We start from the raw sequence: 16,264 nt of genomic DNA on the forward strand, positions 1-16,264 counted from the left end.
AAGATTTCCTGCCCCCCCCGGAATGTCCCGTATTCGAGCCGAGCTGGGCGGAGTTCCGAGACCCGTTGGGTTACATCGCCAAGATCCGACCCATAGCCGAGAAAAGCGGCATCTGCAAGATCCGCCCGCCTGCGGTGTGTGGCCGGGGGGAGGGGGGGACGGGGACGGTGTGGGGGCTGATGTGTGGTTTGGGGTGGGGGGGTTGTCATTCTGGAAGGTTTTGATTGGGTCTGGGGGGCTGAAGTGTGGTTTTGGGGGGGGGGGGGGGGGTGTCCTCCTGAGGGGTTTGATGGAGTTTGGGGGGGTGTTTGTCATTCTGGAGGGTTTTGATTGGGTCTGGGGGGGGTGTTGTCATCCTGGGGAGGTTTGATGGAATTCGGGAGGCTAAAGTGTGGTTTAGGGGGAGGGGGGGTTGCTGTCATCTGGGGGGGGGGGGGGGGGAGGTTGTCATTCTAGGGAGTTTCATTGAGTTTTGGGGAGGGTGTGGGGGGCTGAAGTGTGGTCTGGGGGGGTTGTCATCTTCAGGAATTTGATGGGGTTTTGGGGGGCTGAAGTGTGTTCTGGGGGGGGGGATTGTTGTCATTCTGGGGGGGGGTTGATGGGGTTTGTTGAGGTTGGAGCTGAAGTGTGATGGGGGGGGGGTGGTTTGTTGTCATCCTGGGGGAGTTTGATGGGGGTTTGGAGAGGGGTTGTTGTCATACTGGGGGGGGCTTGGGGGGGGTTGTTGCATCCTGGGGAGTCTCATGGAGTTTTGGGGAAGGTTGGGGGGGCTGAAGTGTGATTTGGGGGGTGGGAGGGTTGTTGTGATCCTGGGGGGTTTAATGGTGTCTGGGGGAGGAGTTGGGGGGGCTAAAGTGTGGTTTTGGGGGGGAGGGGGGTTGTTGTCACCTGGGGGATTTTGAATGAAGGGGCCTGGGAGGGGGGGGGTGAAGTGTGGTTTGGGGGGGGGGCTTGATGGAGTCTGAGGGGACTGTTGTGATCCTGGGGGGGGTTTGAGGGAGTTTGGGGGGAGGGGGGGGTTGTTGTCAGATTGAATGGTTTGATGAAGTTTGGGGGGGGCTTTGGGAGGGGTTTGGGGGGCTAAATTGTGGTCTGGGGGGAGGGGGCTGAAGGGTCGTGGAGGGGGGGTTGTCATTCTGGGGGGGGGGATTGTTGTGGTCCTGGGAGGGGGTTGATGGGGTTTTGGAGGGGGGGGGGGGGAGGGGGAAGGAGAGGTTTATTGGGGTCTTTGGGGAGGGGGGTTGTTGGGGTTTGGGGGGGGTTATTGAGGTTCATAGTAGGTTTGGGGGGGGGTCAGAGTGTTGTTGGGGGGGGATGTGTTGCTGTTTTGAGTTTGTTGTGGTTTAGGGGGGTATGACTAAAGTGGGGTTTTGGGGGGGGGGTTGAGGTTTTGGGGAGGTCCTGGGGAGGCTAAAGCGTGGTGGGGGGGGTGGTTATTGGGATTTGGAAGGGATGGGGGGGGAAGTGTGTTAAGAGGGGGGTTATTGGGGGGGGTTATTGGGGGCCCTAAGTGCGTTTTTTTGGGGGGGGGGGGGCACTGTGTATTTTGGGGGCTCGTTGCTTTTTGAGGGGGGGTAAGTGCAGTTTGAGGGGGAGTCATTGACTTTGGGGGGGGTTCCTATTTTCGTTGGGGGGGGTCGTTTTGTAGTTTTTGGGGGGGTTTCAGTGCCCCTTTGGGGGGGGCACCATCTTCTGGGGGGGTGCTGCTTCTGGGGGCTCTGTATTGGGGGGGTCTGTTTGTATTGGGGTGGGGGCAGTTCCGATTTTGGGGGGGGGGGGGGGGGGGGGCAGTTTTGTGAGTTTCCCCCCCTCGTTCCTGCAACAGAGTTTTTGGGGTTGGTTGGGGAGGGGGGGGGGGGAGTTTAAACACGTGGGGGTGGGGGGGCATCGATGCGTGGCCCCCCCCCACTTCCGCCGTCCCTCCCAACAATAACAACAGCGGTGGCCAATATGGCTGCCAGCACTGAGCCTTTGTCTGTGCTCCGCTGGGGCCAACAGGGATTAAATTTGGGGGGGGATGGATGGGGAAGGGTTGCCCCCCCCCCCACTCCCCCCCCCAGTCATTCATTTCCCTTTGTGGGTTTTTATTTTGGGGGGGAGTGGGTGAGAGCGGTGTATCGGCACAGAGCGGGGGAGGGGAGGGGGGGGGCAAAGGGGGGTTTATTATTGTGTCTGGGGGGGGCTTCGTTTTAAAGTTAATAAGGTGTTGTTATTGCGAAGGGGGGGGGGGGGATGTGACGTGGCTTCCGGGGAGGGCCATGGTGATGTCACTGCCCCCCCCCAAATCACCTCTGTTTGGGCTGCACGTGGATGCCCCCCCCCTCAATTTAAACTGCCCACCCCCCCCGCCCCTCCATCCCCCATAATTTGGGTCATTTGCGTGTGTCCGTTAGGGTGGGGGGGTGGTTGGGGGAGGGGGGGTTTGGGCTCTTCTCTATAGGACTTTAAGCAGGGGGGGGGCTATCAGTGTTGTGCTGCCCCCCCCCCCCCCAATATATTTACGTGGGTCTGTGCCCCCCCCATATTTGTGCCGGCCCCCGATTTACCTGAGCTCTCCCTTCCTTTCCTCCCCCATTACCACACACTTCTATAATACCCCCCAATTAATAAACACCTCCCCTTATTAATTAACCCCCCACTCATTAATGAATCCCCTCCCAGGATTGGCAGCCCCCCTTCGCTGTGGAGGTCGACAATTTCCGCTTCACCCCCCGCATCCAACGCCTCAACGAATTGGAGGTGAGAGACCCCCCCCCCCCCCCCCCCAAATCTTCACAAAGTCTTTATTATGGAGGGGAGAAGGGGATCACAGCTTGAAAACTGCCCGTCCCCGTCCCCCCCCCCACAGGCACAGACTCGGGTGAAGCTGAATTACCTGGACCAGATCGCCAAGTTCTGGGAGATCCAGGGCTCCTCGTTGAAGATCCCCAACGTGGAGCGGCGCATCCTGGACCTCTACAGCCTCAGCAAGGTGGGGGGGGGGGGGGGGGGGGGGGGGCATGGGGTTATGGGAGCGTACAGGATTTGGGGGGGGGATTGGGGTATGTGGGGGGCACGGGGTTATTTGGGGGGGCATGGGATTGTGGGGGGGGGGCACAGGGGTATGGGAGAGGGCACAGGGTTATTCGGGGTATGGGGAGGGGGCATAGAGGTAGGGGGGCACGGGGGTGTGTGGGGGCATGGGGTTGTGGGGGGGGACACAGGGTTGGGGGTGCCGCAGAGTTATTGGGGAGGCACAGGGTTTTGGGGGGGCATGGCCTTAATGCTGGGAGGTCTCAGGGGGTTATGGGGGGGGGGTATGGCTTTAGTGCAGGGGGGAGCACGGGATTATTGGGGTGGGGGAGGTACAGTTGGTCCCCCTCCAAAATGCCCCTTGACTCCCCCCCCTCCCTTTGCTACAGGTGGTGATGGAGGAGGGTGGCTACGAGGCCATCTGCAAGGGACCGGCGCTGGGCTCGGGTGGCACAGAGGCTCTCCTACCCATCAGGGAAGAACATCGGGGTCCCTGCTCCGTGCCCACTACGAGCGAATCATTTATCCCTATGAGATGTACCAGTCGGGGGCCAACCTGGTGGGTGAGGGGCTGGGGGGGTGGGAGTGGGTGAAAAAGAGGGGTTGTATGGGGCTGGAGGGCCTAAGGGAAGTGGAGGGTGGGGATTTGGGGGGAGTTTTGGCCCACAAAGATGTAGGGTGGGGATCTGGGGGGATGTTTATCCCCAAAGATGTAGGGTGGGGATTTTGGGGGATGTTGGCCCTACAGAAGGTGTAAGGTGGGGATTTGGGGGTGATGTTGAACCCCCAGTGGGTACAGGATGAGATTTTGGGGTGACGTTGCTCCCATTCATCTGAGCCGAACAATCAGGTCAAGTCCTCCAGCCATCGTTACCCCCATCCCAACCAAAAGCTTTCAGGGTGCTGCCCACCCCCCCAAATGACTTTTGGGGTTTTGGGGGGGGGATTCCTCACCTCTCTCCCTCCCCCCCCTTCCCCCCCCAGCAGTGCACCGCTCGCCCCTTCGACAGCGAAGAGAAGGACAGGGAGTACAAACCCCACAGCATCCCTCTGCGGCAGTCCGTGCAGCCCTCCAAGTTCAACACCTATGGACCGGCGGGCCAAGCGTCTGCAGCAGGAGGTCGGACCCCCCCCAAAAATAAACAACCCCCCCAGAAAAGCTTTTGGGGAAGCTGAAAGTCTCCTACCCCCCATCCTGCGCTTTTTGGGATACCCTCATGTTGCCCTTCCGAGGTTTTGGGGTCGTCCTGATACCCGATGGAGCTCTTTGGGACCCCCAAAATTTCCCCCCCCAGGCTTTTGGGGACGTCCTCATGCCCCCTCCCAGCTCTTAGGGTCCTCCCAATACCCTGTGGAGCCCTTTGGGACCCTTAAAGCGGCCCTCCGAGTTTTCTGGGATGTCCTTTTTTCCCCCCCCAAGCTCTTAGGGACCCCCAAAATTGCCTGTGACATTCCAACACCCCCCCCAGTTTTGGGGACTGCTCCATCACTGACCTCCTCCTCAAAAAAAAACCCCACAGCCCGAACCCACAGAGGAGGACATCGAGAAAAACCCAGAGCTGAAAAAACTTCAAATCTACGGCGCCGGCCCCAAAATGTTGGGGTTGGGATTGGTGGCCAAAGACAAAACCCTACGGAAAAAAGGTACGGAGGGGGGTGGAGTCCAATTAGGGGGGTTAAAAGGACCTCACTGGTAACCCTAAATCCTAACCCTACAGACAAAGAGGGGCCCGAGTGCCCCCCCGACCCGTGGTGGTGAAGGAGGAGCCGTCCGGCTGTGGGGGCTGAGGCAAAACGGAGCCGCTGTCAGCGCGAGTTTATCCTGAGAGCAAAGAGGAGCTGAGGCACAGCCCCAGAGCCCTGCACCAAAATGACCATGCGCCTGCGTCGCAGCCACAGCAACAGCCAGTTTGTGAGTGACCCCCTCGGAACGAAAGAAACACCCCAAAAAAGGAGGAGGGGGGTAACATGGAACGGGCCGGGGGTGGCCACCTAAATGAGCTCAGGGTGCAGAAACAGCAGCCAGCGTGTCACAGAACGGGTCGGGGGTGCCTCAGAGTGAACCAGGGTGCCCCCAAAGCGAGCTGGTTGTAGCCCAAAATGAACCAGTTTTGCCCCAAAATGGATGGGGAACGGACCGGTTGTTCCCCAAAATGATCTGATTGTGCCCCAAATGAATTGGTTGTACCCCCAGAATCAACGCTTGTGCCCCCAAAATGAACCAACTGTGCCCCCAAACGGACCCGTTGTACCCCAAAATGAAGCGGTTTTACCCCAAACTGAAGGGATTTTGCCCCCAAAAGGTGGAGTCCTACGTGTGCCGGATCTGCTCGCGGGGCGACGAGGACGACAAACTGCTGCTGTGTGATGGCTGCGACGATAATTATCACATCTTCTGCCTCCTGCCCCCCCTGCCCGAGATCCCCAAAGGCATCTGGCGCTGCCCCAAATGCGTCATGGCGGTGAGGAGGGGGCGGGGGGACCCCAGAACCCCCCCCATGGGGCTGAGGGGGGGGGTGGGGGAGCACTGAGTTACGTCCATGGGGTGGGATGGGACCCCCAGGTGGTGTCGGTCTGTGGGGTTGGGACCCTCTGCCTTTTTTTGAGGGGGTTTAGGACCCCAGATTGCTTCTACCTGTGGGGTTGGGACTCCTATGTCCTCTTTGTGGGCCAGGTGACCCCAGGTGGCATCTAGCTTTGGGTCAGGACCCCCAAATCACAACTACCCGTGGCTTTGGGACCCCTGGGGCCGCGCTTGTTTTCCATCCCCGATGAGGATCCACCTCCACTTTTCCCCTTCTCCCTGGGGCTGTCGACCCATTGTTTTCTCCCCTTATATGGGAGCTGCTGAGTCACAACCTGAACCCCTGATTGATCACCTGGGGCGGGCACTGAGTCAGCCAGAGGAGCACAGGTGGAGGCAATTCAATTCACCTGTGCTGCTGGAAGGGGTGGAGCCTGGCTGCCCCCCTCCTAGAGCTATTTAAGAGCTGGCTGCCAGGGGGGAAGGGTCTCTGCTGGAGATCTGCTCTGCTGGAGTTTTGTGGGTGAGCCCAGGGTAGGGGTAAGCCTTCTGTTTATTCTCCTTTGTTATCATAGTCTGCTTTGCCTAATTCTCTTGTTTATTTTGTGATTATAACATTCTCATATTTGATTGTACACTTCTGGAGGACTCCAGACCCAGAATGTGACCCCCGTTTCTCTCCCCCCAAGGAGTGCAAGCGGCCTCCGGAGGCTTTTGGCTTCGAGCAGGCGACGCGGGAGTACACCCTGCAGAGCTTCGGGGAGATGGCCGACTCCTTCAAGGCCGACTACTTCAACATGCCCGTCCACGTGGGTCCTCCAGGACGGCCCCCTGTGTCCCCCCTCCTCGTCCCCACCACCGCCCCCTCCTCACCTCCGTGTCCCCCTTCCTCAGATGGTGCCCACGGAGCTGGTGGAGAAGGAGTTCTGGCGGTTGGTGAACAGCATCGAGGAGGACGTGACGGTGGAGTATGGCGCCGACATCCACTCCAAGGAGTTCGGCAGCGGGTTCCCCATCAGCGATGGCAAGAGGAAGCTGTCGCCCGAGGAGGGAGGTGAGGGTCGGCCCCACGGAGGCGTTGGGGGTGGTGGGGGGGTGCTGTCACCTCCAGGGTGACGTTGGGCCCCTGTTCCTGGTGGTCCCTGTTGGAGTGACAGCGGGATCCTGATGGATGTCAGGCCTCCGTGAGGGTCGTGCCGATCCTCGAGCATGACGTTGGTCCTCCATTGATGTTGACCCCCATTGGGATGATGCCTTGCTCTCAAGGCTGACATTTCTCTTCCCATTGATTTTGGACCCCGTTGAGGTGACACCACCACCACGAATGCAGCGTTGACCCCATCGGTGTCAACACCATTCTTTTGAGGGCTGTGCTTCTTCCCCATTGACGTCGACCCCCCCCCTGCCCCCCCAATGGGCTGACATTGACATGTTGGACCCCCCCAATTTTCCTGTCCCCCCACCAGGAGTATGCTGGCAGCGGGTGGAATCTGAACGTGATGCCGGTGCTGAAGCAGTCGGTGCTGTGCCACATCAACGCCGACATCTCGGGCATGAAGGTGCCGTGGCTCTACGTGGGGATGGTCTTCTCTGCCTTCTGCTGGCACATCGAGGACCACTGGAGCTACTCCATCAACTACCTCCACTGGTAGGGGGCTGGATGTGGGGCAGGAGGGGGGTTTTGGGGTGATGCTGACCCCATAGAGCTGAACTCAACATGTGTGATGAGCTTTTTGGGGTGCTGATGACCCCATAGATTTGACCTCAAGGTGTGGTGTGAGAGCAGATGTGGTGTCCCTGAGCCCCCCAACCACAACCTCACTGTGTGCTCCAACACAAGACCAGAGTTTGCGTCCAACCCCAACCTCCCCCTTTTAGAACAGGATGAAGTTCTTCGGGGGGGGGGGGGGGAGGGTTGAGGTGGGTCCGGGGTCGCTCTGTGGGTCCCCTGACCCCCATTTCTCCCCAGGGGTGAACCCAAGACGTGGTACGGCGTGCCGTCCTTCGCCGCCGAGCACCTGGAGGAGGTGATGAAGAAGCTGACGCCGGAGCTGTTTGAGAGCCAACCTGACCTCCTGCACCAACTCGTCACCCTCATGAACCCCAACACCCTCATGGCCCACGGCGTCCCTGTGAGTACGGGGGGCTGTGCCCTCCCCTCCCCCCCCCCAAACAGCTCCCCAAATATTTGTGTTTTAAGCTCAAATCGTGCTCTTACCCAGGTGGTTCGGACCAACCAATGTGCCGGGGAGTTTGTCATCACCTTCCCTCGCGCGTATCACAGCGGATTCAACCAGGGCTACAACTTCGCCGAGGCCGTCAACTTCTGCACCGCCGACTGGGTCAGAGCCCCCAAAAACGGGTTGATTCCACCCAAAATGAGGCTGGGGGGGAGGGGGGAGGGAGGGCGGAACATTATATGGAGGTGTTTGGGCCATCTCACGACAGTCCTGAACTGTGGGAGGGGGGTTTTGGGGTGAAGTGAATGTGAACACCCCTCCCTAAAATGCATTGCAGCACAGGGACCCCCCCCCCCCCCCTTCCATTAAAAAACAGAGGGGATTCTTCCTTTGGGACACCCTAACACCCTATAACACACTAAAACTCAAAGGAACATCCCCAAATTCCTCCCAAAACTCAGGGCAGATATTTCTGGACACCCTGAGCCCCCCTCACCAGACCTCACATCTCCCCAAACAGGGGATGAGCACCGCCTCCAAAATCAGGACCCCCTCCTCCAAATGAGAACACCCGCAAATTTATCTCCCAAATGAGGAGCGAGCCCTTCCAGCAGCCCCACCCCCCCCAAACCCAGGGCAGAAGCCCCTAGATCCCCCCCCAAACTGGGGGCAGATACCCTCAAACTCAGATCCCTACTTTGGGATCCTCACCCCAACACCACAGCTGTGCTCCTGCCCCAAATCCCCCTGAACCCAGGGCAGAAACCCCCAAATCCCCCAGAACGGCCCCAAATCCCTGCAGAACTGGAGGCAGACGCCCTCAAACTCAGTCCAGCCCCAGCACAAAGCCCCGCACTCACTCGCGATGCATTGGGCTCCCACCCCAACGCCCCATCTGTGCTCCCACCCCCTCCCCCTGCATTTTTTGGGGTCCCATCCCCCCCTTTCTCCCAGCTCCCCGCCGGCCGTCAGTGCATCGAGCATTACCGCCGCCTGCGCCGCTACTGCGTCTTCTCTCACGAGGAGCTCATCTGCAAGATGGCCGCCTGCCCCGAGAAGCTGGACCTCAACCTGGCAGCAGCTGTGCACAAGGAGATGTTCGTGCTGGTGCAGGAGGAGCGCAAGCTCCGCAAGGCACTGCTGGAGAAGGTGAGGATGCTGGGAGATGCGTGTTGTGATCTTCAAGGACCTTTCCAACCTAAGCTGGGCGTCTTTAAGGACCTTTCCAACCCAGCCTGTCATCTTTGAGGACCTGTCTGTTATTCTCTGGTTCTGTGACCTTCCATTCCAACCCATTCTGTGGTTCTGTGACCTTCCAGGACCCTTCCAATCATTCATGTTCTTTCAGGACCCTTCCAACCCCTATCATTCCACTCCCAGTGCCCTCCCAGGACCCACCCGACCCCCCTCCGCTCTCCTACCACCCTTTACCCTCCCTTCCCCACCAGACCGTTTTTCTCCCCCCATTTTAGGGCATCACGGAGGCGGAACGCGAGGCCTTCGAGCTGCTGCCCGACGACGAGCGGCAGTGTGACAAATGCAAGACCACGTGCTTCCTGTCAGCCCTGGCCTGCTACGACTGCCCGCAGTGCCTCGTCTGCCTCTACCACATGGACGACCTCTGCAAGTGCCCCCGCAGCAAGCAGTACCTCAGGTGGGCAGCTGGGCGCTGGGGCTGTGGGGTTATGGGGGTCCCGGTGTGTCCGTATGGGGGGCTGCGGGTCTTGGTGGACCTGTGGGGGTGCCGTGGGCTCACTTTGGGGTCCCCCCCAGGTACCGCTACACGCTGGACCGAGCTGCCGGCCATGCTGCACAAGCTGAAGGTTCGCGCCGAGTCCTTCGACACGTGGGCCAACAAAGTGCGCATCGCCCTGGAGCTGGAGGATGGCCGCAAGCGCGAGTGAGTGACCCCGATTTTGGGCAGGTTGGGGGGGGACCCCGGTGGGGTCCCGGTGGCACCCCATAGATGGGCTCCCCCCCTTTCCCCCCAGCGCTGGAGGAGCTGCGGGCGCTGGAGTCGGAGGCGCGCGAGCGGAAATTCCCGGAGAACGAGCTGCTGCACCGCCTCAAGGGCTGCCTGGCGCAGGCGGAGCGCTGCGTCTCCGAGGGCGCTGGGGCTCATCAGCTCCCAGGAGACCGGGTGGGCGCCCACCCCCCAGCCCTTCGTCCTAACCCCTCCCCCCTGTTGTCCCCCCCACCCCCTTTCTTCATCATCCCCCCCCTTCCCTCTTCCTTGTCCCCCCCTTTTCCTTGTCATTGTCCCCATCCCTGTCTCTCCACCCCCCTTGTCATCCCAGCCCCCATTTTTCTGTTTCCCCCCACCTTCTTGCTCCCCTTTTTCTCCCCCCCCTTATTCCCATATCCTGCCCCCCTTGCCTGTGTCACTGCTTTGTCCCATTCCATGTCCATCCTTTCCCATGTCCCCATCCCAGGCTGGAGCACAGCCACACCCAGCTCCTGGTGTCCCCACACCCAGCTCCTGCTCTCCCCATCCTGTCCCCACATTCCTGTGTCCCCATCCTGTTCCCATCCCCACACCCCCACTCATCCCTGTGACCCCCCCTGTCTCCCCCCAGGCTGCCTGCCCCCTCCCTGACGGTGGAGGAGCTCCGTGTGTTCCTGGAGCAGATGAACAGCTGCCCTGCGTCATGCATCAGATTGGGGATGTCCAGGTGAGACCCCCCCCACAAAAAATGGGGTGTTCCCCCCACTGTGGGGGTGTCCCATCCCCCAAATTCATATTTTCCACCCTCCCCCCCCAAAAAAAAATAGGGGATTCATCCCCCCCAATTAGCAGTTTCTTCCCAAACATAGGGTCCTCTTCCCCCCCCCCCCCCCCAGTATGGGGTCCTTCCCCCCCAACCCCTAAAATATGTCCCCTCCAATCTGGGCCTTTCCATCCACCACTACCATGGAGGAATCCCCCCCCCAAAATGGGTCCTTCCTCCCTCCTTCACCCTCCCCAGTGTCTCTGTAACCCCAGTGGTGGGGCTTCCCCACACCACCAACTCTATTCTCCCCCCACCCTATGTCCCTTTACCCTTACCGGTGTCCCTGTACCTCCATGGGGGGGCCTCCCCCCCCACCATCCCCTTCCCCTCCCACAATGTTTCTCTTCCCTCTGGGGGTCTCATCACCCCACCAGCCCCTTCCCCCCACCCACAATGCCCCTATACCCCCCATGGGGGGGCTCACCACCCCCTCGCTCCCCCCCGTAGGCCCTCCTGGACCGTGTGGAAGCCTTCCAAGCTGAAGCCCGTGCCGTTTTAGAATCGACCCCCCCAGAACCCGGAGCCGCCCCCCCAGGACCGGGGGCTTTAAGGGGTCTTTTAGAACGCGGCGCCCGTTTGGGGGTGGAAGTGCCGGAAGGCCGGCGTTTGGAACTTCAGTTAGCTCAGAGCCAATGGCTGGAGGAGGTGACAGCCACCCTGCGCTCCCCCCGCGCCCGCGTCCCCCTCCCCGTCATGCGGGGGCTGATCCAGGCGGGTCGCACCGTGGCCCCCGGCCCGGCCGTGGACGTGGCCATGGCAGAACTGCAGGAGCTGCTCACCATCGCCCAGCGCTGGGAGGAGAAGGCGCAGATGTGTCTGGAAGCCAGGTCTGAGGGGTGGAAGGGGAGGTACAGGGGGGTCCTGTGGGCTTTTGGGGGGGTCTCAGTGATGATTAATGGGGTCCCAGTATCCTTCTGGGGGTCCTGTGCCCTTTTTGGGGGTCCTAGTTGGGTCCTGGTGCCCATCAATGGGATCCCAGTTCCCTTTTGGCAACCCCCAAAATGCTTTTTTAAGGGGGGTCCCGGTGCCCCACGGGGGATTTAAGGTGACACTTTCTAGCATATGAGGGTCTGGGGGCTGCCCCCATGGCCTCGAATGGGTTTTAAGGTGGTCCCTATGAGATATGAAGGGCTGTGATGGGATTTAAGGTGGCCTAGAGGAGATATGAAGGGCTCCTGTGGATTTAAGGTGGCTTTGTTGATACCTAAAGGGATCCTATGTAGTTTAAGGTGGCCCATGTAGAATATGAAGAACCCCCTATGAATTTCAAGTAGGCTGCACTGGGGGGGAGGGCGGGTGGGCCCCCATGGAATTTAGGTGGTCCTTATGAGATGTAAGGAGAGGCTCTGTGGGGTCTGGCACCTGTCCCCGTGACCCCAAATGGGCTTTAAGGTGGTCCCAAAGGGATATGAAAGGCCTTGATGGGGAGTTAAGGTGGCCCAGAGGAGATAGCAAGGGCCCCTAAGGATTTAAGGTGGCCCGTACAGGATGTAAGAGGGGACCCTATGGGATATAGGGGTCCGGGGGCTGTTCCCATGGCCCCAGATGGCTTTTAAGGTGGAGAGGAGATACGAAGGGCCCCGATTGGATTTAAGGTGGCCCACGGGGGATATGAAGGACAACCCTATGAGATCCCACCCACCTTTCCCTCCACCCCACAGGCAGAAGCACCCCCCGGCCACGCTGGCCGCCATCATTAAGGAGGCAGAGAATATCCCTGCTCTGCTCCCCAACATCGCTGCCCTTAAGGAAGCGCTGGCTAAAGCCCGTGCGTGGATTGCTGATGTGGAGGAGATCCAGGTGCGTGCTCCGTGCCACCTTAAATCCCCCTTCCCCCCACCCCATCATTCTAACTCCTTGTAACTCCTACTTTTTGCGGGGTGGGGGTCGTTTTGAAGCAGAACGGGGATCATTACCCCTGCCTGGATGACCTGGAGGGGCTGGTGGCCGTGGGCCGCGACCTGCCCGTGCGCCTGGAGGAGCTGAGGCAGCTGGAGGTGCAGGTGGGCACGGCTCACTCGTGGAGGGACAAAGCTTCCAGGACCTTCCTCAAAAAGAACTCCTGCTACACCCTGCTGGAGGTGGGTGGGGCGGCGGAGACCCCCCGGGGGTGGGGGTCGGGGGTCTGGGGGTTGTCGGGGGACGCGGCGGTGACGTGGTGACTCCCATAGGTGCTGTGTCCCTGTGCTGACGCTGGGTCCGACAGCTCCAAGAGGCTGAAATGGAGGCAGGAGCCGGGGCTGTACCGCCTGGATGCTGAGAGCCTGGGGCTGTCAGCCCAGGACCTGCGTGACCCCGGCGCTGTGGTGAGCACGGGGGAACCCCAAACTCCCCCCCCCCCCCCCCGGGGTCTCCTCCAGCCCCACGTCACCCCACATTTCCCTCTCGTGTCCTTTCTTACTCCTCCATGTCCCCATCTGTCCCCACATCCCCCTCTTGCCCCAAATCTCTCCCCCTGCATCCCCTCATCTCCCCACCCCTCCCACATCCCCTTTCCCACCACACATCCTGTCTCCTTCCCTCTCCCCCTCTTCCCCCACATCCTGTCCCCCCCATATCTCCTCCCTTCTCCCCCCATATCTCCTTCCCTCTCCCCCCACCTCACCCCCCACCCCCCACCCCGCAGATCCTGGCCTTCAAGGAAGGCGAGCAGAAGGAGAAGGAAGGGATGCAGCGCCTCCGCCACGCCAACTCTCAGAAACCCGCCCCCCCAGCCCCGGCCCCCCATCCTGCGTCTGCGGGCAGCCCGCCGGGCCCTCCATGCTGCAGTGCCAGCTGTGCCGAGATTGGTTCCATGGCTCCTGCGTGGCCTGGCCTCGTTTGGCCAACCAGAAACCCTCCCCGGCCTGGTGGGAATGGGAAGCCAAATTCCTGTGCCCTCTGTGCCAGCGCTCGCGTCGCCCTCGTTTGGAAACCATCCTGGCCCTCCTGGTGGCTCTGCAGAAGCTGCCGGTGCGTTTGCCGGAGGGAGAGGCCCTGCAGTGTCTGACCGAGAGAGCCATCACCTGGCAGGACCGCGCGCGGGCGCTGCTGGCCTCCCCCGAGGTGGCTGCAGCCATGGAAAGGTTGGCGGCCATCCGGCAGAGGCTGCACGGCGACGGTGGCACCGCGCTGCGGGAGGCACGGGGCAACGAGCAGACCAAGGTGGGGGGGAGGAGAAGGGGGAGTGGGGCTGAGGGGGTGGAGTGGGGCCGGGAGCGGAGGAGTGGGGTTGGTATGGGGGCTGGGAGTGGGGCTGAGAGCGGGCTTCTGGGGTCGGTGGTGGGGTGTTGGGGCAACAGCTGGGGTTGGAGGAGGTGTGGGGCGCGGGCTGATTGTAGGGCGGATGTTGGGGCTGGGGGGGCTGCTCATCGGGGCCGTGACCCCCATGTAACATCATATGAACCCCCACATAACACCACGTGTCTCCTCCCAGGTCTCTGTGGAGAATGGTGACGCCCCCAGCCCAGAGAAGAACGGCCCCCTGCCTTCAGGTGAGTGGGGGTGGGGCTGTGTGGGGCGCTGGGTCCCATCCCAGCCCCACAGATCCCATGGGAGCCCCATAGGTCCTGCATGAGCCCCATGGAATCTAAACGAGCTCCAGCATCCTTATTCCCCCGTGGCACACAGTGTCCCCATGATGGCCCCACACCCCAATGGCACAATGTCCCATGGTGTCCCCACAGTGTCCCCATGTCCCCCTGCTGTCCCCGCAGAGCTGGAGGCGCTGAGCTTGGCGCTGCCGCGGCTTCACGGCCCGGTGCTGGAGCTGCCGGAAGGCGCGCGGCGGCCGCTGGAGGAGCTGATGATGGAGGGGGACCTCCTGGAGGTGACGCTGGACGAGGCCACCAGCATCTGGCGCCTGCTGCAGGCCGCCCGCCCGCCCCCCCTTGGCCTCTTCCGCCTCCTCCTCGAGGTACGAGCCCCAAAGCCCCTGAATCCCACCCCAAATCCCGCCCTGTGCACCTCTGGGATTCCTGCAGCACCCCAAAATTTGTCCCTTTTACCCCCAAAAAAGCCACCCTGGAATCCTCACAACCCCCCTCCCCTCCCCCACTACACTCCAGGACCCCCAAATCCTCCACTTGCTGACCCTAAGTCTCCCCCCAAAATCTGCTCTGGGGGCCCCTTGTTCCCCCCAGGACCCCAAATTATCTCCCTCCCCTGGTTCTCACACTGTGTTCCCCTCTTTCCCCCCATCCCAATTTTCATCCCAAATTTCCCCATTTCCCCCCACCTCCCTTCCCATTCTGGGGGGGCTCTCATTAATGCTGTGTTCCCCCCCCCCCAATTCCCACCCCCAAATCCCCCTCTTTCACCTCCCAAATTCCTCATTTCCTGCCCCCATCCCCTTCCCATTCTGGGAGGGCTCTCGTTAACTCTGTGCCCCCCCCCCCCCCCCCCCCCCCATTCTGGGAGGGCTCTCATTAACTCTGTGCCCCCCCCTCACCCCCCCAAGCTGGAGCAGGCGGAGCGCCGGGGGTCGCGGGGTCGGGGTCGGGACCCCGAGAGACGCCGTAAACGCCGGGGGGAGCGGGGGGACGGACCCCCCCTCGCCAAGGAGGAGCTGGAGCCAAAGAGGAGCCGGGGGGCGGAGGGGGGGGCACCAAGGGACAGCACCCCCCCACCTGGCCCCACCGCCCCAGGGGTGAGTGATTGGGGTGGGGAAGACCCAAATTTTGGGGGTGTAGGGAGCAGTGGGGGGGGGGGGGGGGGTTACTTAAAGGGGGTGCAATGTTTAGGGGGCTTGGCGGGGAGGAATTGTTTGAGGAGGGGTTTATGAGGGGGTGGGGTTTGAGGGGGGTGGGGCTTAAGGGGGAGGGGCTTGGGTTAAGGGGGGGTGGGCAATGTATTTGGGGGATATGGGAGGGGCAGCATTTGGGGAGAGGATTGGGGGGGTGGGCGGTGTTTTGGGGGGGGTCACTTTGGAGAGGGGGTTATTTTAGTGGGTGCAATTTTGGGGGCTTTTTTAAGGGTGTAGGCAATGTTTGGGGGATGACAGAGGTGACCCCATTATTTGGGGAGGGTGGGGGGGACTGTAGGGGGTGACCTTATTGTTATGGACTCCCTTAAAAACCCCCCAATATTTGAGGGAGGGGTGTCTTAAAGAGAATGGGGGGGGGTCCTTGGAGGGGTTATGGGGATTGGATATGGGGTGTGGGTCCCAATATATGGGGGTAGGTGGGGGTGGTATGAGGGGGGGTCCCTGCAGGGCTTTGGGGGTCTGTTTTGCCCACTCCCCTCCACCCCCCCCTTTTCCCACCCCCCAGGACTCGTGACGCGCCGCCCCCACCTCGCATGGAGGTGCCCCCCCCCCAACCCGGGGGGTTGGGCTGGGACAGAGCAGAGGATGAGGGTGGAGGGGGGGGGCAGTCCGCACTGTGTCGTGTCGTTCCCACCCCCCCCCCCCCGCTGCCACCCCACCAGGACAGCCCCCCCCACCCCCCCGCCCTGCGATGTAATTATTTGAGTTGATTTCTTTTGTATTGTTCAGCCCCCCCCGGGGGGGGGAGGGGGGAACACACAGACACACACACACAGGTGGGGGTCTGGGCCCCCCCCCCCTAAAAATGGGGGGGCCCCAACCAGCACAGCCCCCCCTCCCCCCTCGCGCCGGGTTTTTTATAGGAATTTGGAGGGGGGAGTGGGGGACTTGGGGGGAGGGGGGGGGGGGAAGGAGGTGGGGGGGGTCAATTCGGGTCCACCCCCTGCCCCCCTCCCCTGCTGACACTACCGGGGGGGGTCGGGGGGGGGCTTATTTTATTGTATTATGATTTTTTTTATTATTATTAAACTTT

At 61.2% G+C, this 16,264-nt stretch overlaps 1 protein-coding gene across 1 annotated transcript; it reads left to right on the forward strand.

Annotated features, from left to right (window-relative positions):
* Positions 1–5: 5 nt before the first annotated feature.
* Positions 6–15,857, forward strand: LOC125687782 (lysine-specific demethylase 5C-like; the record flags this gene model as incomplete). The annotated part of the gene is given in 36 exon segments (XM_048933045.1): positions 6–134; positions 2,662–2,739; positions 2,849–2,971; positions 3,402–3,440; positions 3,442–3,498; positions 3,500–3,571; positions 3,997–4,104; positions 4,106–4,132; positions 4,533–4,656; positions 4,731–4,756; positions 4,759–4,863; positions 4,865–4,924; positions 5,316–5,474; positions 6,226–6,345; positions 6,431–6,587; positions 7,001–7,184; positions 7,506–7,668; positions 7,759–7,878; positions 8,671–8,865; positions 9,189–9,370; positions 9,490–9,508; positions 9,510–9,613; positions 9,706–9,820; positions 9,822–9,856; positions 10,284–10,348; positions 10,351–10,388; positions 10,935–11,314; positions 12,149–12,287; positions 12,389–12,568; positions 12,659–12,793; positions 13,114–13,207; positions 13,210–13,631; positions 13,903–13,960; positions 14,183–14,382; positions 14,926–15,114; positions 15,737–15,857. Coding segments are annotated over 36 exon segments (4,410 nt in total), but the record flags the coding sequence as incomplete, so codon positions are not given.
* Between the last annotated feature and the right edge of the window lie 407 nt (positions 15,858–16,264).

Source organism: Lagopus muta, unplaced genomic scaffold, assembly GCF_023343835.1.
Source record: "Lagopus muta isolate bLagMut1 unplaced genomic scaffold, bLagMut1 primary scaffold_209, whole genome shotgun sequence".
Classification (NCBI taxonomy): Eukaryota; Metazoa; Chordata; class Aves; order Galliformes; family Phasianidae; genus Lagopus; species Lagopus muta.